General features: G+C 39.1%; 1 protein-coding gene across 1 annotated transcript in view; it reads left to right on the top strand.

The window, feature by feature from the left end:
• The window catches only part of LOC150091361 (protein mono-ADP-ribosyltransferase PARP4-like), a 577,845-nt gene that overhangs the window by 247,738 nt on the left and 303,577 nt on the right, over positions 1 to 26,530 (top strand). The window contains exon 15 of the mRNA XM_090390099.1: positions 9,962 to 10,132. Coding sequence (XP_090246225.1) covers positions 9,962 to 10,132 — 171 coding nt within the window. The remainder of the gene's footprint in view (positions 1 to 9,961; positions 10,133 to 26,530) is intronic.

Below are 26,530 nucleotides of genomic sequence, written 5' to 3'. Positions count from 1 at the left end.
TGTGGATTTATTGGATGATTGTTTTCTACAGAAGCATGTTAGAGAGGCAAGAAGAGGAAGTAACCCTCTTGATCTGATTATCAGCAGTGATTATTCATGCATTAAGAATGTACATAAAAAGGAACTACTAGGTAACAGTGATCACAGTGTACTGATATGGGATTTACTCTGCAATTCTGCCCAGACACGATAGGAGGGAGTATATGATGAGAGCATTGTCGATCAATTCGGCCCTGGAAAGATTGTGCAAGGCTCAAGGGGTAGAATTTTTTTCAGCCTGGACTGTACTTGTTAACAGGAGAGATTGCTTCTACAGGGATGGGATACACTTAAATAGAAAGGGTGCAAGAATATTTTCTGATGCTATCGAGGCAGTGTTAGGTGGGTCGGAAAACTGCTAGCTTGGGGGGAGACAAAGACCAATAGATTGACAGTAGCCACTGGCAGAGGAGAAAGAGATTCTTGCACTGCTTCTATTAGAATGAGCAGAAACCTGAAAAACAAGATGCATGGTATTTCAGAGACTGCTGGGAGCCATTGTGGTACAAGTAAACACATGGGTTGTGTTAGCGTAGCTAAGAATAGAAACAGGTGCAGGTATACTTGCGTGTACACCAATGCTAGGAGTTTAGTAAATAAATTTGATGAATTTGAGGTATTGCTCAAAACATCAAAGGCAGATATTGTTGGGATATCAGAGACGTGGTGTCACACAGATATAAGGGATGCAGAACTGGAATTTGGGGAGTACAACGTCTACAGAAAGGATAGACAGGATAGGAAGGGGGGAGGGGTTATGCTATTAGTTAAGAAACACATAAAAACCAAGGAAGTGAAGCCAGTTGACATCGCTGGACAGTGCAGTGTTGAGTCAGTTTGGTGTGACATAAGCATTGGGAGATCAAAATTGAGAGTAGGAGTGTGCTATAGGCCTAATGACTCTGATGAGTATAATAAGGAACTGTACAGGGAAATAGAGTGGGCCAGTAAATCAGAGAGTCTTATAATGGGATATTTTAATTTCCCAGATATTGACTGGAATTTGGGGGCTGGTTACTCACACACTAGCAGGGCTTTTGTGGATTTATTGGATGATTGTTTTCTACATCAGCATGTTCGGGAGGCAACTAGAGGGAGTAATACTCTTGATTTGATTATCAGCAGTGATTCTTCATCCATTAAGAATCTGCAGATAAATGAACCACTAGGTGGCAGTGATCACAGTGTGCTGAAGTGGGATTTACTCAAAGAGGTAACTACCATTAGGGGTAAAGGGAAGGGTTATTGCTTCCGTAAAGGCGACTACGATGGACTGAGACAGTATTTAAATTCTATACAGTGGGACCAACTGATGATGTTACCAACAGCAAATTCAAAATGGGAAGCATTCAAAGAACTTATCTTGGAAGCTACTAGGCTTTACATACCAATTAAGAAATATTGTTCAAGGTTTAGGCCAAAATGGATATCAGATGAACTAATGAAGCATATGGCAGAGAAGAAAAATGCATGGGATACTTACAAATTAACACATGACACAGAAGCCTATGATAGATATAAGTTGATATGCAACCAAGTTACAAAGGAGGTTAGGCAGGTGAAGGCAGATTACGAGAAATCTTTGGCAAGTGATGCAAAGAAAAACAGCATAAGTAATTTACATAAGTAATTATGTAAACTCTAGAAGGAAGGGGATGAATCAGATTGGTCCACTTGATATTGATGGGTCAACTGTTGATGATCCTGCTCAGATAGCTAACAAACTAAATGAATATTTTGCATCGACATTCACACATGAGGAGTTATTCAGTAAGGGGAATGCCAGAGGTGTATTCAACTCTAGCAGTAAGCTACAGAATCTTGAAATAACTGGGAGTAAAGTGGAGGAGAAACTGTTGAAGATAACCACAAGAAAGGCACCCGGGGTGGATGGGATCTATCCAGTTATATTAAAGGAGGCAGCAAAGGAAGTAAGCAAACCCTTAGCTATAATTATGAGAGCTTCCTTGGACTCAGGGGAGGTACCCATAGACTGGAAATGTGCAAATGTGACCCCAATTCACAAAGGAGGATCAAAGGCTGACACAAGTAATTATAGACCTGTGAGCTTAACTTCTGTTCCAGGAAAATTAATGGAGGCACTGGTTAAAGAAGCACTGCAGGATCATTTAGACAAGACTTCAGCTATAGCTCGGACACAGCATGGTTTTGTTAAGGGGAAGTCTTGCCTGACTAATTTGATTGGATACTATGATGCAGTCACAAAGGAACTGGATGCAGGGAATAACTTTGATATTATATACTTGGATCTTAGAAAGGCTTTTGATACTGTTGCACATGGAAGACTGCTACACAAATTGGAGCAGTGTGACATTGGAGGCAAATTGCTGCTATGGATAAAGGGGTGGTTGAGCGGGAGAAGACAAAGAGTGGTAATCAATGGACACTGCTCATAGTGGACTAATGTTATTAGTGGAGTCCCTCAGGGCTCAGTGTTGGGTCCATTATTGTTTTCTGTATTCATAAATGATATTGATGATGGTATATCAATCTTAATGTCCAAGTTTGCAGACGATACAAAGGTTGGCAGGGTTGTCAAGGACACTACTGACACTATGCTGCTGCAACAGGATCTGGAAAGGTTGAGCAGATGGGCTGAGAGGTGGCAAATGAAGTTTAACATTGACAAATGTAAAGTACTACACATGGGAAACAGCAACCCCAGAGCAACGTATCAACTCTGTGGTACTACACTGACAGTGGTAGAGAATGAAAGGGACTTGGGGGTGGTTGTGCAGGCAGATATGAAGTTCTCTGAGCAGTGCAGACGGGCTGCAAGAGTAGCTCATGGAGTATTGTCAATGATATACAGGAATTTTTCCAGCAGGGATAAGGAGGTGATTATCCCATTGTATAAGGCAATGGTCACGCCACACCTAGAGTACTGTATACAGGTCTGGAGGCCTCATTTCAAGAAGGATGTAGAGCTGCTGGAACGAGTACAGAGAAGGGCAACAAGATTAGTGAATGGAAAAAAGGGGTGCTCTTACGAAGAAAGGCTTAAGTTTTGCAAATTACATTGTCTGGAGACTAGGCACCAGCGAGGTGATCTGATAGAGGTGTATAAAGCCCTGAATGGTTTGAGCATGCTCAATGCTGATGGGATTCTTCCTCTAGCTCAGAAAAATCACCTGAGAGGGCATAAATTCAAATTGAGGAAAGACAGATGTAGGATAGACTTGCGGAAATTTGCCTTTAGCCAGCGGGTGGTTGGTTGGTGGAACAGACTCCCATCCCTTGTGGTGGAGGTTGATAGCCTAAATAAGTTTAAGGCTCAGCTGGACAGGTATTTTGAACGAACAGAGGGGTGAAGTGGAAGTGGGTTTTTTTTTTTTTTTTTTGGCTGATGCTGCATAAGCTTGCTTTCTTGCATCAAATGCCTCTACTAATACTAATACTAATGTAACTACCATCAGGGGCAAAGGGAAGGGTTTTTGCTTTTATAAAGATTGCTACAGTGGTCTCAGATATTTTTTAAGTTCTATACAGTGGGACTAACTGATGATGTTACCAGCAGCATATTCTAAATGGGAAGCATTCAAGGAAGTAATTTTGGAAGCTACAAGACTTTTGTTCCAACTAAGAAATGCATATAAATTATGAGGCAACACAGAAGCCTGTGGTAGATACAAGCTAGTCTGTAATCAAGTCACAAAGGAGGTGAGGCAAGTGAAGGCAGATTATGAGAAATCTTTGACAAAGGATGCAAAGACTTCTTTACTTATATAAACTCTAAAAGGAAGAGGATGAATCAGATTGGTCCACTTGACACCAATGGTTTGACTGTAGATGATCGCTCTTAGATAGCTGCCAAACTAAATGAATATTTTCCATCTGCATTCACACATGAATTATTCAAGGAGGAGAAGGCCTCCTCCTTGTTTATCAAACTCTAACAGGAAGTAAAATGATTTTGTAATAACTGAGAGTAAAGTGGAGGAGAAATTGTCGAAAGTGTTAAACATAAGAAAGGCAAATGGGTGGATAGAATCTATTCAATCATATATAAAGGGAGGCAGCAAAGGAAGTAAGCAAATCCTAAGCTATAATTATGAGAACATCATTGAATTCAAGGGAGGTCCCCATGGATTGGAGATGTTCAAATGTATCCCAAATTTGCAAATGGAAATCAAAAGGTGACACGAGTAATTACAGACCTGTTAGTTTGACTTCTGTTCCGGGGGGGGGGGGGAAATAATGGAGTCACTAGTTAAAGAAGTAATGCAGGATCATCTAAACAAGACTCAGTAATAATTCAGACACAGCATGGGTTTGTTAAGGGGAAGTCTTGTCTGACCAATTTGATTGGATACTATGACGTGGTCACAAAGGAACTGGATGCAGGAAGTAACTTTGATATTATATATTTGGATCTTAGAAAGGCTTTGATACTGTTGCGTATGGAAGACTGCTGAGCAAATTGGAGCAGTGTGGCATTGGAGGCAAATTGCTGCTATGGATAAAGGAATGTTTGAGTGGGAGAAGACAGAGAGTGGTAATCAATGGACACTGCTCATCGTGGACTAATGTTATTAGTTGTGTCCCTCAGGGGTTGGTGTTGGGGCCATTGTTGTTTTGTATGTTTATCAGTTATATTAATGAAGGTATATCAAGCTTAATGTCAAAGTTTTCAGATGATACAAAGGTTGGCAGGGTTGTTAGTAACAGTAATGGCAGTATACTGCTGCAAGTGGATCTGGAAAAGTTGGGCAGATTGGTTGAGAAGTGGCAACTGGAGTTTAACATTGACAAATGCAAAGTACTGCATATGGGTAGCAGTAACCCCAGAAAGTACCAACTGGATGGTGTTACACTGGGTAGTGGAGAATGAAAGAGATCTTGGGGTAATTGTGCAGTCAGATATGAAGTTTTCTGAGCAGTGCACACAGGCTGCCAGAGTATGTCATGGGGTCTTGTCAATGATATACAGTTGTGCCCCCATATCTGCTGATTCAGTTACCCATGGTTAACCACAGAAAAAAAACAAAGACTTAACACGTACTACTCGTGTGTCTAATACAATGCTTCCCTTTATTTTTTACAATGTCGATTTTAAATCGAATAGCTTCCCTTTATTTTTTACAATTGTCGTGTACGGTTTGGTCACCAGCATTATAATGGTTCTTTAGAGATTTAACAGATGCACCGTTTTCAAACTTTCGAATAATTTCAAGTTTTTGTTTAATTTGAAAGCACAACTCTTGAGTTTGCCTTCATTTTCGCGATTTCTTAAAAAAAAAAAAAAAAATAGTTACTATAAAAAAAAAATCCGACATTCTTGACATAAATAAGGAAACAAAATTTGTCCTTTTGCGGTGCAACGGAACACAACAATCGATGCGACACACTAAATCAAACTGCCACCTCCATAGCCAGGTGGGCAGGAGCAGCAGTGCATAGCACACACTTCTTGATTACACCGGGGTTCGAGCCCGTGACCACCAAATATGGAGGAAGCAGAAAGGATTGACCACTGCATATCCCCTGAGCAATATGGCCTTAGTTGCTAAATGCTCCTAAAAACCAAATCAAACTAAACATTTGGTCTCTTTTTCTTCTTCTTCTTCTTCTTTTTTTTTTTTTTTTTGTTTTAAGTGGTAGGTGTGAAGACAGCAGGGCTTGCAAGATAATAGGTACACTAATCTCCCAATGATGACTTATACTGCCGTTTCTTTCATGTATTTATGACTTGCAAAATATCTGTTTATACCTATTCTAGCTATTACTTGAATTTTATGATTTCTGGTTGATTTTTTTTTTTTTTTTTTTAAATTTGGAGTCTTGAAGTGGCCCGGTTAATCCAATCCCAGTAAATCGAAAGTCTGCTGTACTTTATTATTACTGTATTCAATGTTGGTAATGTCTTACTGTGTGTTTAATTTATCAACTAAACTTTATTATATGTATGTATGTACAAGAAAATCACGTTATATATGCAGGTGTTCACTTATATCTGCGGTTTCAGCCGTCCACGGTAGGTCTTAGAATGTATCCTTAGAACTAGACAAACATATGGGGATCTTACTGTACAGAAATTTTGCGAGCAGGAATAAAGAAATGAATATAAAACCATTCATTTGGTGAGGCCACACCTTGAGTACTGCATACAGGTCTGGAAGCCTCATTTTAGGAAGGATGTGGAGTTGTTAGAACGAGTACAAAGAATGGCAACAAGACTAGTGAGGGGAACAAAGGAATGCTCTTACGAAGAGAGGCTTAAGTTCTGCAAGTTGCAGCTTCTGGAGACTAGGCACCTGTGAGGCGATCTGATTGAGGTGCCTGCTCAATCTATTCAAGGCCTCGTTAAGGCCTTGAATGGATTGAGCAGGCTAAATGCTGATAGGATTCTTCCTCTTGCTCAGATTACACACCTGAGGGGACATAGATTCAAACTGTAGAAAGACAGTTGGAGAACAGATTTGGAGAAGTTTGCCTTTAGCCAGCAGGTAGTTGATTGCCGGAACAAACTTCTGTCTGTCGTGGAAAAGTTGATAGCTTAAATAAATTGAAGGCAGAACTAGACAAACATTTGGAACAAATGGATCAGTTAAATGGGAAGGGTTTTTTTTTTTTTTTTTTTTTGGCTGATGCTGTTTAAGCTTGCTTTCTTGCATCATATGCCTCTACTAATGCTAATATTCCAATTCCAGTTTGATGTTTTTAATGTCAGAAGTATGGTAACTTCCAAGCAGCATGATGGGGTGTTGATATCTGTCAACTATGTGGCTTCCTCTCATTCTAAATGAAATGCCACTATAGCACATTGCCCTAATTGTCACAGTGGTCATCCAGCAGATTCCAAATTTGTGACTGGTAAAAAAATTTTTAAAGTAAAAAAAAAAAAGAAAAAAAAAAAGCCATATCAAGATGGAAGCAAGCAGTTATGACCTTAATTTCTCCCATAGCCATTTGCTAATGCAGTCAAAAAGACTATTGCCATTTTAATGCAAAGATATAAAAATTTCACCTAAAAATTTTATTAACTTCTCAGTGTGCTAGATCCTTTCTTTACTTTGAATGATGAGATGCTTGCAGAAACAGCAGACACCAAGGCAGCTAAATATTAGACCACTTGACAAATCTCCAAACCATGTCCATTTACAAAAGAAAGACTCAAATTGTATTGTGCATAAACCAGGACACAATATGAAATGATTAGAAAGCAGATGATGAAAATAGTTCCTCTCCTTTGTGCAGATGAGGAGATGGACATTGGGAACCCAGTATTTCCAAAATGTGACAAATCACAGGACAGAGGGAAAGCAAACCATGCAGACCAGTCCTCCAAAACTAAAACCAATTAATACAGGAAATAATTTATTGGAATTATAGAGGCATAAGAAGCACTACAGAAGAATTGAAAGATATTGAAAGAGATAATACATTATCATAATTTTTCTGTCATCTGTCTGCAGGAAATATATTTATCTGCAAATTATACTCCACAGTTCTCTAAATATGTATTATACAGATACCAACTCTGGTGAGGGATGGCCTCATAATTTTAGTGTGTACAGAGATTCCATCCAGCTTTGTTTGGCTTCAAACTACTCTAGAGGCTATGGTTGATCTGTATAGTACTTTCATTTTAGTCTTTATTTATATTCCTCTGAACAAACAATGCTCCATCACAGAACTTGAGCTTAATAAGTCAGATGTCCACCCCTTTGGTGGTAGGTGTCAGGTGGGCATCTGATACCTACCACCTAACATTACTTAACTGACAGCTACCACCTAACATTACGTAACACAGGTGTACGCACACATGTTCCTCTCCTTACAGGATCTAGCACTGCACTGGACCTGTCCATATGCTCTCCATCCATCTATCATAATTTCAAATGGGCAGTGTTATCTAGCACTCACAACAGCAACCATTTTCTGTAATTTGTAAAATGCACACAGCCAAAACTAAAATCAAATTCACAGAATATTACCTGGAATTTTTGCAGATCTAACTGGCAGTGATTTTATAATCTAGCACAATTTGATAATAATCTGATCCTTATGACTAATATAGAAAAGGACAGTATTTGTAGAAGGATAAGTGAAATTTACCTCAATATGATAGAACAATTCTGTATGATACTCTGCAGAAATTAAAATGAATAAAAGATTAACGGAAAATGATTACAGTAAAAAATCAATTGAACACAATTCAAAAATTAACTAAAATTGAAAAACAATTTAAAAAAATTAAAAATCAATTAAAGCTGAACATAAATTTGAAAAATGATTTTCCTTCGTGAAGCAGACAATGCTTTTCAACTGTGTGTCGTGATCACAGGAATGGAAATTACGGATTGTGCGAGCTTGAGTTTTAACTAGAGAAATTATTTGTCCTCATGCCACGATTATTTGTCTTCGGGCATGTGCACAAAAGATCACGAATCGGAGATTAGATGTGGACGAAGAACATTAATAGAATTCTCATGTAATTTAATTTTGACGGTTTCTGCAATTAGTAGTCTTGTATAATTACATTGGACACTAAGTATTTGGCCTCGTTAAATAAAAATGTATGTTTTCGTTAACGGCATGAAAGGCCAATTCTGATGCTGCTGAACGAGAAGCATGAATTGAGGATGTGTGCTGTTTTACACAGACAATGAGAGGACATTGCCTAGATCCTTGGTAAGACAAGTCGATCACTGCAAGAAATGTATACCAAGTCATTTATTTGTGTCACAAAAGAGGAAAGGACTGAGCGATTGTTCAGTATAGCGTGTAATTTTTGTATTGATCTAGCCACAATCATAAATTTGGTATCTTTAAGGAATCTGTTAAGCTGCTTGTACCACTGTTCAATGTATGGGACAGAAATAAAGTATTTTTTGATGTTACCATTCTTGGTTGGTGTAGTGTTTTATATCCTATCCTTAGCTTGTACCGCTGTTCGGTTTATGAATTTTAGTTAATTTTTGAATTGTTCAATTGATTTTTTACCGTAATCATTTTCCATTAATCTTTTATTCATTTTAATTTCTGGAGAGTATCATATGGAAGTGTTATACGTATCATATTGAGGTAAATTTCTCTTATCCTTCTACAAATATTGATATCAAATAGAATGTATTGAGTACCATAGTTCTGTTATATGGTGCTCAATACATCAATACAGCCTTGAATGGTTTGAGCATGCTCAATGCTGATGGGATTCTTCTTCTTGCTCAGAATAATCACCTGAGGGGGCATAAATTCAAATTGAGGAAAGACAGTTGTAGGATAGATGTGCGGAAGTTTGCCTTTAGCCAGCGGGTAGTTGATTGGTGGAACAGACTTCCATCTTTTGTTGTGGAAGTTGATAGCCTAAATAAATTTAAGGCTGAGCTAGACAGATATTTGGAATGAACGGAGGGGTGAAATGGGAAGTGTTTTTTTTTTTTTTTTTGGCTAATGCTGCATAAGCTTGCTTTCTTGCATCATATGCCTCTACTAAGAAAAGGACAGTATGTATAATGGAATATCCAAGTCATATACTACTAAGTGCCAATGTAATGGTTGTTGGAAAATGGGACTGCTGCTAAAAAGAAACAAAATAAATTTCCTATTTCATGGAAGACCTTATTCAGGCCATGAATTTCTTTTTCACTGTTTCTCTGACCTTGTATTATCGATTGATTTGCTGTTGGTGTCCCACTTTGCCTGATGAGGTCTCAAAGATATGAGAAGCATTGAAATATATTGCTCAGGACGTGAAACTGTTTTTATATTTGTACATGGAAAAAATTGAATTGAAGATATGTCCTTTAATAAATATTTAAAAAATAATTTTAATAGTTTTAGGTGCCTAGTCAACACAATGAAAAATCAGAAATAGTTAACTGTTTTTTCATTAATAATTGTAATTATTATTAAGAATAAAACAACCAAGGTTTTTTTTTTTTTTTTTTTTTTCCAGATAAAAAATCAGATTATGAGAATATGCCAGCCTTCCCTAAACAACGTTAGAATCGAGTGGAAAAATTATGATAAGCCTGATGAAATGTTTCTTCAAGCCCCTAATCACATTATGTCAGTATTTAGTGGCTCTTGCCTAGTGGTCTATGGATTTGTTCCTAACTGTAACATGGTAGGAAATAATCTAAAATTTTTATTAAGGAATATATAAGAATCAAGTTAAACAAAAATACTGATTTCATTTACTGAAACTCTACTCAAGCTATAAAAATTCACTTTTTGGTTCTTTCACAGGTTTTTTTGGTTTTTGCACTTTCTTCACAGACATTCTTCTGGATCTGAATCTTATTTTCGTCATTGTTTATGAAGTCCCTCTCCCACAAATGCCTCTTGTAACATTGTTATAGTTGAGCAATCTAGTTTTCTAAAAACACTCTGTGGTTCATATGTGTAAAGGAATATATTATGTATAACAGATTTCCGTATATGTAAAAAAAGCCTATACCCAGGATTCATGCTTAAAGTGACAATGTTGCACCACTGGGAAAAAACAGATTAAGCAAACAGGTTGTTGTTAAAATTTGTTTAATAAACTAAACAACTTGTCAGAAAGCTTTTGTGTAATAAACACAAAAGCTTTCTGACAGGAGACATTCTTCTTCAGTTGTGACTGTGACTGTTATTGTAAAAATACAGAATATCTGGTGCGTGCCATGGTGGTCATGGGTGGTGAAAATCACATGCTACAGGTGTTTGCACCAATTAGCTGGTTGAAGTGGAGGCTTGTGGTTGTAGCTGCAATACTTGGGAATACTCTGAGTGCCAATGTTTTTCAGCTAGGAGGATAGTTGCCTCAGTGATGGGGTTGATGCGACATCCTCTGTTCCGGGTAAAGGAACCGCTACAACACAAGATGTGAAGCAATTCCAACCAGACAAGGTGACGGTAGTGGCGGATCAATCAATAATCTCGACGTTGTGCCATGGATCAGTGTTGTGCTGGGTAGACCAGAAGTGCTCAGCAATCGCTGAGTGATCCCTGTCCACCAAACGGATGGCTTTCTCTTGCTCAGAGACCCAATTACTGAGTCTTCTGCCAGTTTCCCCAACGTAGCAGCTAATGCAATCATGGCAGGAAATATAGTACACTAATCCACTCTGCAGTAGGGGGTGATCTGGTGTCTTGACCCTACTTTCTCCCTGGAAGTTGTAAACACTTTATCCCATGAGGCTGTAAGACCCTAGAAATTTGTTGTGGGCGGTTCGGGTAGTATGGGATAAAAGCGGTCGAGGTGGTGTCATCACTGTGCGGGGCCCTGCATTTGGCAACTTGGTCACAGGCCTGTAGGTCGCATCTATCCAGGGCACTGGTAGGGTATCCGCACTTTACCAGATCTGCCTTAACCTTAGTAATCTCAGTGTGCCTCTCATTCTCAGAACTGGAGTGGGTCCATATGCATATTAGTAGGGCTCGCGCCATGCAGAGAAGATGGCTACGTGCATGTGCTGACCGGTAGTTGGTGAATTGGCCAGCACACATTGGCTTGCAGAAGACTGAAGTCTTTAAATGCGAACCCTCTCGCCAGGCAAGAGTGTCCAAGAAAGGGCATTGCCCGACTCCTCTTCAATGGTGAATTGAATGAAGGGTGGTAGAGAGTTGAGGTGGCATAAGAGCTGGTCTCCCAACTATCAGGGAATGACCACAAACACATCATCCACATAGCAGCACCAAAAGGCTATGGGATCTGGAAAACCCACAAATGCGCGACTCTCCAGATCTTCTATTGTGATGTTTGCCAAGACCAAACTAACCGGTGAACCCATGGTTGTATCATGTATTTGCCGGTAAATGGACTTACCAAACATAATGGCACCACCTGTCAGGCACAATCTAAGGATAAGGCAAATGTCGTTGGCAGTTAGAGAAGATTTTTTGCTCAGGGTCTGGTTGTTGTCTAGAAGCTTCTTTGCACGTGTGATGGCTAGTTGGACTGGGATTGAAGTGAAGAGAGACACCACATAAAATGAGGCCATACCTGATCATCTGAAATGGATAGACTGTTAACTCTGTTCAAGAATTCTCCACTGTTTGAAATAGTATGGGCAGTCCTCCCCGGGAGTTGGGAGACCAGCTGTTACACCACCTCAACTATCTGTTGCCCTTCATTCAATTCACCATTGAACTGGAGTCAGGCAATGCCCTTCCTTTCTTGGATACCCTTATCTGGCGCGAGGATTTGCATTTAAAGACTTCAGTTTCTGCAAGCCGATGTGTGCTGGTTGGTGAACTACTGGTCAGCACATCTACACAGCCATCTTGTCTGCATGGCACGAGCCCTACTAACCCATGCATGGACCCATTCCAGTTCTGAGGATAGATGTTACCTACGGTGCCCTGGATAGATGTTACTTACAGGCCTGTGACCATGTTGCCAACTGCAGGGCCCCGTGCAATGATGACGCCGCCTCGACCACATTTATCCCGTACTACCAGAACCAGTCACAACAAATTTTTAGGGTCTTACAGGCTCATGGGATAAAGTGTTTACAACTTCCAGGGAGAAAGTTGCAGTCCCTTGTTTCGAGGGTTGACACCAGTTCACCCCCTACTACACAGTGGATTAGTGTACCGTATTTCCTGCTGTGATTGCACTAGTTGCTATGTTGGGGAAACTGGCAGAAGACTCAGTAATCAGGTCTCTGAGCACGAGAAAGCCATCTGTTTGGCAGACGTGGATCACTCAGCAATTGCTGACACTTCTGGTCTGCCCAGCACAACGTTGATCCACACCGTAACGTCGAGATTATTGACTGATCCTGCCACTATCGTTGCCTTGTCTGGTTCGAATTGCTTCACATCTTGTGTTGTAGTGCTTCCTTTAACTGGAACAGAGGGTGTTGCATTGACCCCATCCTCCTAGTTGAGAAACATTGGTGCTCAGAGCATTCCCAAGTATTGCAACTACAACCACAAGCCTCCACTTCTACCAGCTAATTGTTGCAAACACCTGTAGCACGTGATTTTCCCCTTACTTGATCACCAAGGCACGCACAAATACAGATACAGATATTCTGTATTTTTACAATAACAGGCACAGTCACAACTGAAGAAGGATGTCTCCCATTCGAAAGCTTTTGTGTTTATTACTTTTGTTTTTTGTTTAATCTGTTTTTTCCCGGTTGTGCAACATTGTTACTTTAAGATTTCTTTATTCTCGTCTACATGATAAAATTGATCTGTGTACATGATAAAATTTATCAATCATCGAGTTATGCATTTGTTCATGTATGCATTGTATATTTAGGAACATTTTTCAAAACTGACCCACCATCAGCATTTTTTAAGGAACTTTTGGAACTAACACAAATATTTGTATAAGTAAACATTTATGCATAAAAAATAACCTGCTGGCTGCAAGAGGATTCATATAATTATCATATAATTAACTGGACATCTGCTTAGTTGTCTGAATCTGCTTGTCAGACATCGGTTGCATATTACTATCACATAGTGTGCACATACAAGGTGTGGCAATAAAGTTCCTGGACTGGTACATTAAAAAGAACACAAAGTGAAGGAGTCAAAAATGATTTTATTTTTATCTAATATAATCATTGCATGATTGAAGGCACTCATTACACCATTCTAAAAGTTTCTGAAAAGAGTCAGTGGTGTCCAAGGAGACAATATTCAGTTTGACACTTAGGTTTTCTCCTTCCGCCTGATTTGAGGGAAATTTTTCATCTTGGGAAACAGGAACAAGATCGCTGGTGCTAGATCAGAAGAGTAGGGTGGATGGTTGGCTGATTTGTACAATACCATGTTTCATCATAAATGTCTTTACAAGTGCAAAATGGGCGGGACGTCACGCAACAAGAACCAGCTGCTTTACTCTTGAAATTGTGACCTCACCTGGGAAATGCGCTTCAATAGTCTTTGAAGAACCTGTACATAGAATGTAACATTGACTCTCTCCCTTTCAGGTACAAATTATTTGTGAATCACACCCTGTTTGTTAAAAAATATGATCATTGTCTTGATCATGGTCTTCTGTAAACAAAACTTTTTGGGCCTTGGTGGTGATTTTGAAGTCCACTGCAATATTCCGATGCTTTGTCTCTGGGTCATACTGAAGCACCAAATGCTCAACTCTAATGAAAATTACAGTTAAGGAAATTAGGACTGTCTTGATAAGTCTGAATGAAGTCTTCACATAACATACTTCATTGCTTCTGCTCATCTATGAGACTGTGTGCCAGAAATTTTCCCTAAATCTTCATGCAGAATTTGATGAATCATCTCCTTATTCATATTCAGTTAATCAGCCATCATTTTTAGTGTGATGACAGTCTCGTGCCACAATTTCCTGAACTTCTGCAACTCTGTCCTCATTTCAAGAGGTTGACAGATGTGCACTTCTTGAGACATCGTGAACATCTGCACATCTATCTTTGAACCACTTCTACTATTCAAACACACTGGTACAGCTTAATGTTTCATCAACAGCATTAGTCTGGGAACTTTATTACCATACCTACAAATTTCTTCTTTGTTTAACTCATCTTCAATTTCTATTCCATCCTTTCAGTTAATCATAAGTTATTGTTGTACACATTGGAAGCAGATTAATCTGCAGATTTACTCAACAAGTACAGGTCAATGTTGAAAAAAAGTCACGGTCGCGAGTTACGGTTGAATGTGAAAGTGTCTGCAATTCTGCCCAGACATGATAGGAGGAAGTATATGATGAGAGCCTTGTCGATCAATTCGGCCCTGGAGAGATTGTGCAAGGCTCAAGGGGTAGAATTTTTTCAGCCTGGTCTGTGCTGAATTTTTTTCAGCCTGTGCTTGTTGACAGGAGAGATTGCTTCTACAGGGATGGGTACACTTAAATATAAAGGGTGCAAGAATATTTGCTGATGCTATCGAGGCAGTGTTAGGTAGGTCAGAAAACTGATAGCTTGGGGGGGACACAAGACTAAAAGGTTAACAGTGGCTGCAGGCAGAGGCAAAAGTGATTTTTGAACTGCTTCTATTAGAATGAGCAGTAGCCTGGAAAGCAAGGTAATGGAGATTTCCAGGACTACTGGGAGTCAAAGTGGAACAAATAAATATATGGGCTGTGTTAGGGTAACTAAGAGTAGAAACAGGTGCATGTATACTTGCATGTACGCCAATGCTAGGAGTATAGTTAATAAAATTGATGAGCTTGAAGTGCTAGTCAAGACATCAAAGGCAGATATTGTTGGGATATCAGAGACGTGGTGTCACACAGACATAAGCAGTGCAGAATTGGAATTTGGGAGGGAGGAGGGGTTATGCTGTTAGTTAAGAAACACAAAATCTAAGGAAGTGCATCCAATTGATGTTGGTGGACCATGCAACGTTGTGTCTGTTTGGTGTGACATAAGCACTGGTAAAGGAAAAATGAGAGTAGGTGTGTGTTATAGGCCTAATGAATCTTATGAGTATAATGAGCAATTGTGCAGAGAAATAGAGTGGCCAATAAATCAGAATGTCTTATAATCGGGGATTTTATCTTTCCAGATATCAACTGGAACTTGTGGGTTTGGTCACTCGCACACTAGCAAGACTTTTGTGGATTTATTGGATGACTGTTTTCTACAGAAACTTCTTTGAGAAGCAACCGGAGGGAGTAATACTCTTGATCTGATTATCAGCAGTGATTATTCATGCATTAAGAATTTGCAGATAAAGGAACCACTGGGTGACAGTGATCACAATGTACTGATGTGGTAATTACTTAAAGATGTAACTACCATCAAGGCTAAAGGGAAGGGCTATTGCTTTCATAAAGGTGACTACAGGGGTCTCAGATAGATTTTAAATTCTGTACAGTGGAATCAACTGATGATGTTACCAATGTTGAATTCTAAATGGAAAGCCTTCAGGGACTTAATTTTGAGGCTACTCGGCTTTTCATTCCAACTAAGAAATACCAACTAAGAAATAAGGTTTAGGTCTAAATGGATGTCAGATGAACTAATGAGGCTCTTGGCAGAGAAGAATTAGAATCGCTTCTGTGTCAGGTGACACAGAAGCCTATGACAGATATAAACTAGTCTGTAATCAAGTCACAAAGGAGGTTAGGCAGATGAAGGCAGATTATGAGAAATCCTTGGCAAAGGATGCAAAGAAAAACAGCAAAAAGTTCTTTACTTATGTAAACTGTAGAATGATGGGGATGAATCAGATTGGTCCACTTAACATAGATGGTTCGACTATTGATGATCTTGCTCAAGTAGCTAATAAACTGAATGAGTATTTTGCATCTACATTCATACATGAGGAGATATTCAAGAGGGGAGTTCCAAAAGGTTATCAAGCTATAACAGGGAGCTAAGTGATTTTGTAATATCTGAGAGTAAAGTGGAGGAGAAATTGCTGAAGTTAAACATAAAAAAGGCACTTGGGGTGGATGGGATCTATCCAGTTATATATGAAAGGAGGCAGCAAAGGAAGTAAGCAAACCATTAGCCGTAATTATGAGAGAATTCTTGGACTCAGGGGAAGTCCCCATGCACTGGAGGTGTGCAAACTTATCACCAATTCACAAAGGGGGTTCAAAAGGTGACACAAGTAACTTGTGTTCCGGGGAAAATAATGGAATCACTGGTTAAAGAAGCATTGCAGGATCATCTAGACAAGACTGCAGTAATAGTTAAGACACAGCATGGGTTTGTTAAAGGGAGGTCTTGTCTGACAAATTTGATTGGATACTATGATGTGGTCACAAAGAAACTGAATGCCAAAAATAATTTTGATATCATATACTGGATTTCAGGAAAGCTTTCGATACTGTTGCACATGGAAGACTGCTGAACAAATTGGAGCTATGGCATTAAGGGTAAGTTCCTACATTGGATAAAGGGATGATTGAGTGGGAGACAACAGAGAGTGGTAATCAGTGGACACTGCTCTTCATAGACAAATGTTATTAGTGGAGTTCCCCAGGGTTTGGTGTTGGGCCCATTGTTGTTTTCTATATTTATTTTTTCAATGATATTGATGAATTTATATCAGGTTTAATGTCCAAGTTTGCAGATGATACAAAGGTTGGCAGGGTTGTTAGCGACAGTAAAGACAGTATGCTACTCCAACATTAGTCCTTGAGGTTGTCACAGACATTCTCTCAGATATGCCAGACAAGCTGTACTTGCTACCTGGGAGTCTAAAACGCTGATGGAACTGATATTCGGGTGACATTCAAGTCAAGTGGACCCAATTTCGGCGAAGTCCGGACGGTCTGTGACAACCAAATCCTCTGCTTGCACCTTCACGATGGTGGGACTGTTAGTAATCCTGGGTATAACCTCCATGCACAAGCACATGGTGGGTGACCACCCAGGTGTGAACCAACGTAAGCAGGGGTCGAGGTGTGGCGCCCACACCACATGGAGGAATGCCGCCCCTCTATGTTACCAGGCAGTACTAGGTGGTAGATGACTCTCATCAACCGGTGAAATACCACCACTTTGCTTATTGGAGGCTTGAAGTGGTGGAACCCATGTTTAGTCTCTAGAGCTAAGTTCCGGTCAACCCTTCCCTATCTCTTCCATCATGCAGTATGATTGATGACTTTTGAAGTTATGATGAACGTTGTGGCGAGATCCAATATTCCTTACATTTTGAGGGTACAGCTCTAAAACGGTTTTCGCAGGCTGGCCGCTAGTTAGTACACCGGACCGAACCTATTGGTAACTCTCTAGGAGGCTTCCGGATCAGCTAGTGTATAATCTTGCTACCTCTACTCTGCCAGATAGTGACTGGAGGGAGTCCGAGTAGTGTGTATGCGGGGAGCATTGTCGAGGCCACGTTATGTCAAGGATCTGGGTATATTCTTCCCACATGTACGCCTTATCCAAAAATTTCATTACTTCATACAGCATGTCCCACCCACTTTTTCTTACTATTGAATACACCATGAATTGTCAAACTAATAGAACAAGCTTATCTGCGAAAAGATCTAAACCTCCCAAGGATTTCCTAATTCATTTCACAAATATACGTGGTCTAAATTCTAATCTCAACGATGTCCATTTCCACTTGCAGTCTGCCAAACCCCATGTACTTTTTCTGACAGAATCTCAGTTAGCGGTTGATTCGACTACTGTTCATCTCAGATGCCCAAATTATTCGCTGTATGATTCCTTTCGCCTCAAAGGTGGTACTTGTGCATATGTTCGTTCTGATATTCCCTGTCAGAGACTTGGCAATTTGGAATCTCCTCTCTTTGATCTTCTCTGGCTTAAAATCTCTCTACCTCATTGCGTCAAATTCATCTGTTGTCTCTACCGTTCTCCCAACTCCACTAATCACTTGGAGCTCTTTGACTTCCTCTCGTTGCAACTTGACTTTCTCCAGTCCAACTTTCCTAACAGTGAGGTAATTTTCCTTGGTGATTTTAATGTTCACAACTCCAGCTGGCTTCCGTTTTCTAGTCACACCGACCCAGCAGGTCGAGATGCTGAGGCTTTTGCAATTACTAATGACCTAGCACAGATTGTTCATTTACCTACAAGAATACCGGACAATCCTAATCATACAGCCAATACGCTTGATCTTTTTCTCACAAACAACCCTTCTAAGTACACGGTCGAAGTGAGAGGTCCTTTAGGCACTTCAGATCACAACTTGGTGATTGTCTCTTCTCCAATGGAACCTTTATCTCATGGCTATTCCCAACCTCGTGTTGTTTGGCATTACAAGAATGCAAAATGGGATGACCTGCGAGACTTCTTTTCTTCTTTTCCTTGGTCGGATTACTGTTTCAAAACTCCTGATGTCAACGTTTGCTCAGATCGTGTCAGTGAAATTATTCTTGCAGGAATGGAATCCTTTATCCCACACTCCACTTTAAAATCTCGTCCTTTATCTAAACCTTGGTTTTCCAATAAATGTGCTAAGGCTGTTCAAGAGAAGAATGTTGCATATCGTAATTGGCTTGTTTCTAATTCTTCAGTTTCATTTTCTGCCTACACCAAAGCTCGCAACAATTGTAAAGCAGTTATTAATCAGTCCAAACTAGAGTTTGAACAGGCTAAGAGTAGAAAACTTGCTTCTTGCCCTAATGGTAGCCGAGCATTCTGGTCTCTTGCCAAAGCTATTGGCCGCAACTTTTGCCCATCTCTGCTTCCACCTCTGTCCAAACCAGATGGTTCTGTTGTCACTTCAGCCAAGGATAAAGCTGACCTGCTAGCATCCCATTTTTCTTCCAGCTCATGTATTAATGAACTTGGTAAAACACCTCCCACCATTCCTAACACGGTCCATTCAATGCCTCCTGTGGTCTTCCGTCAAAAGGATATCAGAAGGATTTTGATGAATCTTGATGCTAAGAAAGCTCCAGGTCCTGATGGTATTTCTCCACTTGTTCTCAAAATCTGTGCTCCTGAACTTACTCCTATTCTTTGCCGCCTTTTTTCACTTTCTTATTCCAAAGGTGTTTTTCCTTCTGCTTGGAAATTTGCTCATATCCAGCCAGTTCCTAAAAAGGGTGACAAATCCCTCCCATCCAATTATCGTCCCATTGCAATTACTTCTACTCTTTCTAAAGTAATGGAGAAATCAATTAACCGCCAACTCTTAAACTACCTAGAAACCTTCCGTCTGATCAACGATCGCCAGTATGGTTTCCGTCGGTGTCGATCCACTGGTGATATTCTGGCTTATGTTACCCATTTATGGACTAATTCAATGGAAAGGTTCGGTGAAACACAAGCAGTTGCTCTTGACATCTCAAAGGCTTTCGATCGTGTTTGGCATAAAGGTCTTCTAAACAAGCTTCCATCTTATGGTTTGCCAACTGTTTTTAGTAATTGGTTATCCAGTTTTCTCTCTGATCGCTCACTGAGGGTGATGGTAGATGGCTCTCTGTCTTCTAACTTCTCCACTAATGCCGGTGTCCCCCAAGGTTCAGTTCTTTCCCCCACTCTTTTCCTCTTGTATATCAATGACCTTCTTCCATTGACTGGAAATCCTATCCATAGTTTTGCCGATGATAGCACATTGCATTCAACTTTCCATTTTGAGAAACCTTGCCCTGCTCAATCAGCTTCAACTTCTCGAAAATCTGCTACCAATTCCTTAAATGCCGATCTTCAGGTAATTCTCCAGTGGGGCAAAGACAACTTAGTTGATTTCAACCCTTCTAAAACTCAGTCTTGTCTTATATCTCGCAAAAAGGATTCTTCTGCTCCTATGCTTATCTTTAGTGACACTCCAATTTCTAGGCAAAAGGATATATCTCTTTTGGGGATTACCCTGACTTCTAATCTCTCTTGGCACAAGCACATTACAAATATTGCTTCCTCTGCATCTAAAAAACTTGGTTTTCTCTTTCGCTCTCGGCGTTACTTTTCTTCCAAACATCTGCTCACTCTGTATAAATCGCAAATCCGCCCTGCCATGGAATATTGTTCCCACATTTGGGGCGGTGCCCCCAAAACCTATCTCAGGCTTCTTGATTCCATTCAGAAGAGGGCAGTTAGGTTAATTAATGATTCATCTCTAACAGAGTCTCTTCACTCGCTTTCTCATAGACGTACTGTTTCTGCTGCATGCCTCTTCTACAGATATTTCCATGGGCACTGTTCTTCTGAATTGGCTTTTATAATTCCCGCTCTCTCTTTCAAAACAGTCCGAACACGTGCCGCCACCAGCCAACATCCATTTACTGTCCAACTTCAAACCCACAGAACCAACTTTTCATCTTCCTCATTTATTCATTCAACTGCCGTTTTCTGGAACAACCTTCCTTCATACGTATTTCCTGAAAATTACAATCTACAGAAGTTCAAGTCCAATGTCAACAAATATCTTCTTTCGTCTTCTCAACCTCCAACCCAAGCACGGTACTAAGTACTATAGATTCTAATACCTCTCGTGTTTGGGGTTCACATAAAAAAAAAAAACTGGATCTAGATAAATTGGGCAAATGGGCGAGAAGTGGCAACTGAAATTTAACATTGACAAATGCAAAGTACTGCATATGGGTAGCAATAACCAAAGAGAAACGTACCAACTGTGTGGTACTACACTCAGGGAAGTTGGAAATGAAAAAGTCCTGGGGGTAATTGTGCAGTCGAATATGAAGTTTGCTGAAAGTGGAGACAGGCTGCTAGGGCAAGTCATGGAATTTTGTCAATTATATATAGGAATTTTGCTAGCAGGGACAGGGAGGTGATTATCCCATTATACAAGGTAATGATCAGACCCCACCTAGAGTACTGTGTACAGGTCTGGAGGCTTCATTTTAGGAAGGATTTAGAGTTGCTAGAAAGAGTACAAAGCAGGGCAACAAGATTAATGAGGGAAACAAAGGGGTGCTCTTACCAAGAAAGGCTTCAGTCCTGCAAATTGCAGCACCTGGAGAGTAGGCACATAAGCACTGCGAAAGCAAAAATGTAGGTGTGTGTTATAGGCCTAATGACTTGAATGAGTACAATGAACAATTATACAGAGAAATAGAGTGGGCCAGTAAATCAGAATGTCTTATAATGGGGGATTTTAACTTCCCAGATATTGACTGGAACTTGTGGATTGGTCACTCACACACTAGTCAGACTTTTGTGGATTTATTGGATGATTGTTTTCTGCAGCAGCATGTTCGAGAGGCAACCAGAGAAAGTAACACTCTTGATCTGGTTATCAGCAGTGATCACTCGTGTATTAAGAATTTGCAGATAAAGGAACCACTAGGTGGCAGTGATCACAGTGTGCTGAAGTGGGATTTACTCAAAGAGGTAACTACCGTCAGGGGTAAAGGAAAGGGTTTTTGCTTCCGTAAAGGGGAGTACAGTGGTCTCAGACAGTTTTTAAATTCTGTACAGTGGGATCAACTGACGATGTTACAAACAGTAAATTCTAAGTAGGAAGCATTCAAGGAATTAATCGTGGAAGCTACTAGACTTTTCATACCGATTAAGAAATATTGTTCAAGGTTTAGGCCTAAATGGTTATCAAATGAACTAATGAGACTCGTGACAGAGAAGAAAAATGCATGGGATGCATATAAATTATCAGGCGACGCAGAAGCCTGTGGCAGATATAAGCTAGTCTGTAATCAGGTCACAAAGGAGGTTCGGCAGGCAAAGGCGGATTACGAGAAATCTTTGGCAAAAGATGCTAAGAAAAACAGCAAGGATTTCTTTACTTATATAAACTCTAAAAGGAAGGGGATGAATATGATTGGTCCACTTGACATCGATGGTTCCACTGTTGATGATCCTGCTCAGATAGCAAACAAACTGAATGAGTATTTTGCATCTACATTCACACGTGAGGAATTATTACAGTTTGAAAATGGAAGAAGGTTATCAAATTGTAGCAGTGTGCTTAATGATTTTGTAATAACTGAGAGCAAAGTGGAGGAGAAATTGTTGAAGTTAAACATAAGAAAGGCACCTGGGGTGGATGGGATCTATCCAGTTATTTTAAAGGAGGCGGCAAAGCAACTAAGCAAACCCTTAGCCATAATTATGAGAGCATCCTTGAACTCAGGGGAGGTTCCCACTGACTGGAGATGTGCAAATGTATCCCCAATTCACAAAGGTGGATCGAAGGGTGACACGAGTAATTACAGACCAGTTAGTTTAACTTCTGTTCCGGGTAAAATAATGGAGTCACTGGTTAAAGATGCATTGCAGAGTCATCTAGACAAGACTGCAGCAATAATTCAGACACAGCATGGGTTTGTTAAGGGAAAGTCTTGTCTGACAAATTTGATTGGTTATTATGATGTGGTCACAAAGGAACTGGATGCAAAAAATAATTTTGATATCATATACTTGGATTTCAGGAAAGCTTTTGACACTGTTGCGCATGGAAGACTACTGTACAAATTGGAGCAGAATGGTATTAAGGGTAAGTTGCTACAATGGATAAAAGGATGGTTAAGTGGGAGAAGACAGAGGGTGGTAATCAATGGGTGCTGCTCTTCGTGGACTAATGTTATTAGTGGAGTCCCAAAGGGTTCTGTGTTGGGTCCACTGTTGTTTTGTGTATTTATCAATGATATTGATGAAGGTATATCAGGCTTAATGTCGAAGTTTGCAGATGACACAAAGGTTGGCAGGGTTGTTAATGACAGTCATGGCAGTGTGCTACTGCAACAGGATCTAGATAATTTGGGCAGATGGGCTAAGAAGTGGCAACTGAAGTTTAACCTTGACAAATGCAAAGTATTGCATATGGGTAGAAGTAACCCCAGAGAAACGTACCAACTGTGTGGTACTACACTTAAGGTGGTAGAAAATGAAAAAGACCTGGGAGTAATTGTGCAGTCAGATATGAAGTTTTCTGAGCAATGCAGACAGGCTGCTAGGGCAGGTCATGGGGTTTTGTCAATGATATATAGGAATTTTGCTAGCAGGGAAAAGGAGGTGATTGTCCCTCTGTATAAGGCAATGGTCAGGCCACGCCTTGAGTACTGCGTACAGGTCTGGAGGCCTCATTTTAGGAAGGATGTAGATTTGCTTGAGCGTGTACAGAGAAGAGCAACACGATTGGTGAGGGGAATGAAGGGATCCTCTTACCAAGAGAGGCTTAAGTTCTGCAAATTGCAGTGGCTGGAGACTAGGCACCTGCGCGGTGATCTGATTGAGGCCTATAAGGCCTTGAATGGGTTGAGCACGCTGAATTCTGATGGGATCCTTCCACTTGTTCAGATTACGAACCTACGGGGACATAAGTTCAAATTAAGAAAGGACAGATGTAGAATAGATGTGCGGAAATTTGCCTTTAGCCAGCGGGTGGTTAATTGTTGGAACAAACTTCCATCTGTCGTTGTGGAAGTTGATAGGTTAAATAAATTTAAGGAGCAACTGGACAGGCATTTGGAGGGAATGGTGTGATTTTTTTTTGGCTGATGCTGCATAAGCTCCTACACTTGCTTTCTTGCATCACGTGCCACTACTACTACTACTAATGCTAATAACCATAAACAGTTTTTAATATTTCACACGTTTCTGTTTCAGATCTTCCCAATTTAAAGCAAAATTTTATATTTGTTTTGTTGCTCCATTGTTAAACCTTGACACGTAACATTAACACTACTAACAAAATCGTTGCTTCTTGTAACCTGTCAGCCTACGGGACAATCTCTGTACCACCATGTGTTGGATGAAGTTTGAACCACAGCATACCATTCTGTTTAATTTTAAACTCATCAAACATGACTGCAACAGCATTAGTCTGGGAACTTTATTACTACACCTACAAATTTCTCCTTTATTTTACTCATCCTCAATTTCTATTACATCCTTTCTGTTAATCATGAGTTTTAAGCACTGATATTATTTTAACTAAATAAATAAATTTAATTAAAAGTGTTTTTAATTAAAAACACTTTTAAATTAATTAAAATTTAAAAAGTGTTTTATTAAAAGTGTTTTTACTATTACTTTTGCAAATAATTATGCATCAATAAAAAGTAACACAGAAAAATGGGACTTTACTGAAAACAGGTGCTTTCAAAGGTCAATGTGAAATTTTGGCACCTTTCCATGGTAGGTTATTATGGTGTTTAATACAGTGGCATTAAACCTTTATTTATTTTATTTTTTTTTTTTTTTGCAAAACAGGTAAAATAGAATCAAAACAGATAATGATTAAAGGCCACATAGGCAAAAAAAGTTCCTTACCATTAATTATGCATTTTGAAAAATAGAATTTTATTTTTGTTTACGAGCATTTATATTTATAGTTAAATTTTTTTATATTTAGTAATTAAATTATAATATGACAATAATAATATTCATATTATGGATGTAATAATATTGTTTACTATTCAGGGAGATATAAAAAATGTCTTAAGAAAGCAATACAGAAAATGGGACTGTTAAAAATGGATGGTTTTAAAGTCAGTATGAAATTTTGTCACCTTTTCATGACAACTCGTAACATAGCGAATGGATTGAGCATGCCTGATTTAATATATACATTATGTACACATTAAATGATTTTGTATTTAATAATAATCATATTCAAATTAAAATGCTTCTAAAATATTAATATGAAAAGTGTAACTATGAAAAACATTGATAGCAAGTTCAGAAACATAATCCAGCTTTGTGGAAAAATGCTTTTCAAGAAATGTGTTTTTGTTACACAGTGATTTCCAGGAATGCATTAATGATGAAACATGAGAGAGACTTTTAAATTGAATGTCCCTATTGTGTGAAAACAATTTTCAGCACAGTTATTTCTGTTTGCATTAAATATCCTTCTTTGAAAATATCATTCATTTGTGATGAGTCAAGTTTGCTACTTATGTGGAAAACAGAGCGAGACAAATGTTCTACCCTCACACAGAAATTGACAGAGTGTGTACAGCAAAGATAACTTAAACAGTATTAAGTACCTGATAACTGTAAGATACAAGCACAATTTTAGTACATCAGGTAATTTCATTTAACATCAGTTTGTGTTTGTTTGAGACAAATATGTCAATGTCAATAAATGTAAATGTCTTTGGTTGATTAGGGTTAAAGCTGTTTGAACAAGAACATATTCATGTGCCTAATGAACTCAATGTATGGCATTGTCATGCTGCACAGTATAGCTGGAATCAGGTCCTGAACAACCTAAAATTGTATCATGCCTATGAATAAGAATGACTTGTTGCAGGTAACATCTGCAAAAATGTATAATAATGAAACTTCATGACAATGAAATAGAGAAAATTTGTCAACTGAAATCTTTGCAATTGGAGCATCTCAGATTTTCAGTGTACAGTTTTGCTCTGAATGATCTTGGGATCCACATGTGGCACATTTGACTTCCTTCTTATGCAAGCAGTATGTCCATATGTCTAGCATCTGCATCACTCAGGCCATATATACCAAACATGTAGGGTTTGGATATATAAATTAGCAAAGTCATACGAAAGAAAGAACTGAAAGATGGAAATGTAAAGAGCACCAGGTGCCAAACTAGTAGGGAAAGGATAGAAAGAAAGAGAAGTATTAAGAGTGGATGACAAGGAAAGAAGGCAAAAAACCTAAGTGAAGCATTAAATTATAAGAAATTAAAGGCTGGATTAGAAAGCCAATTGGATGGAATGAAGCTATAAAGGAAAGTAAAAATAAATGATTAATATTAATGACTCCATTAAAATAACATGCATCAGATTAGGGGAGTGGGGAATTTTGATGAAAGAGAAATCTAATGATCTGAGAAAGTAATGAAAAGCAATATAATAAAATTTGATGCATGCTATAAATGAACAATTTTATGTAAATTAAATATTAACTGCTATAAATATTTACTCCTGTTCCTCTCCTTTGGGGGACTACACCTGGCTATGTATCAATAAACTGCAGTTCTATGCCTGTGTATTGCCATAGAAGAAAAAGTATTGAAAAAGGAGGATACTCTAATAGAATGAAAATAAAATGCATTTTTATTTTAAATTTTTTCTAAATAAAAAGTATTAAAAATTTTTATAAAATTTTTGTAATATGGAGGATAAAAACAGCAAATTCTTCCATGAAGATATGGAGCGTAATCCCAAAACAGTGATTGCGACAAAATTAAGGTAAAATTAATT

Source organism: Mastigoproctus giganteus, chromosome 1 (assembly GCF_048544385.1).
Source record: "Mastigoproctus giganteus isolate SK-2022 chromosome 1, ASM4854438v1, whole genome shotgun sequence".
In the NCBI taxonomy this organism is placed as follows: domain Eukaryota; kingdom Metazoa; phylum Arthropoda; class Arachnida; order Uropygi; family Thelyphonidae; genus Mastigoproctus; species Mastigoproctus giganteus.
This window is presented reverse-complemented; position numbering and strand designations above follow the sequence as displayed.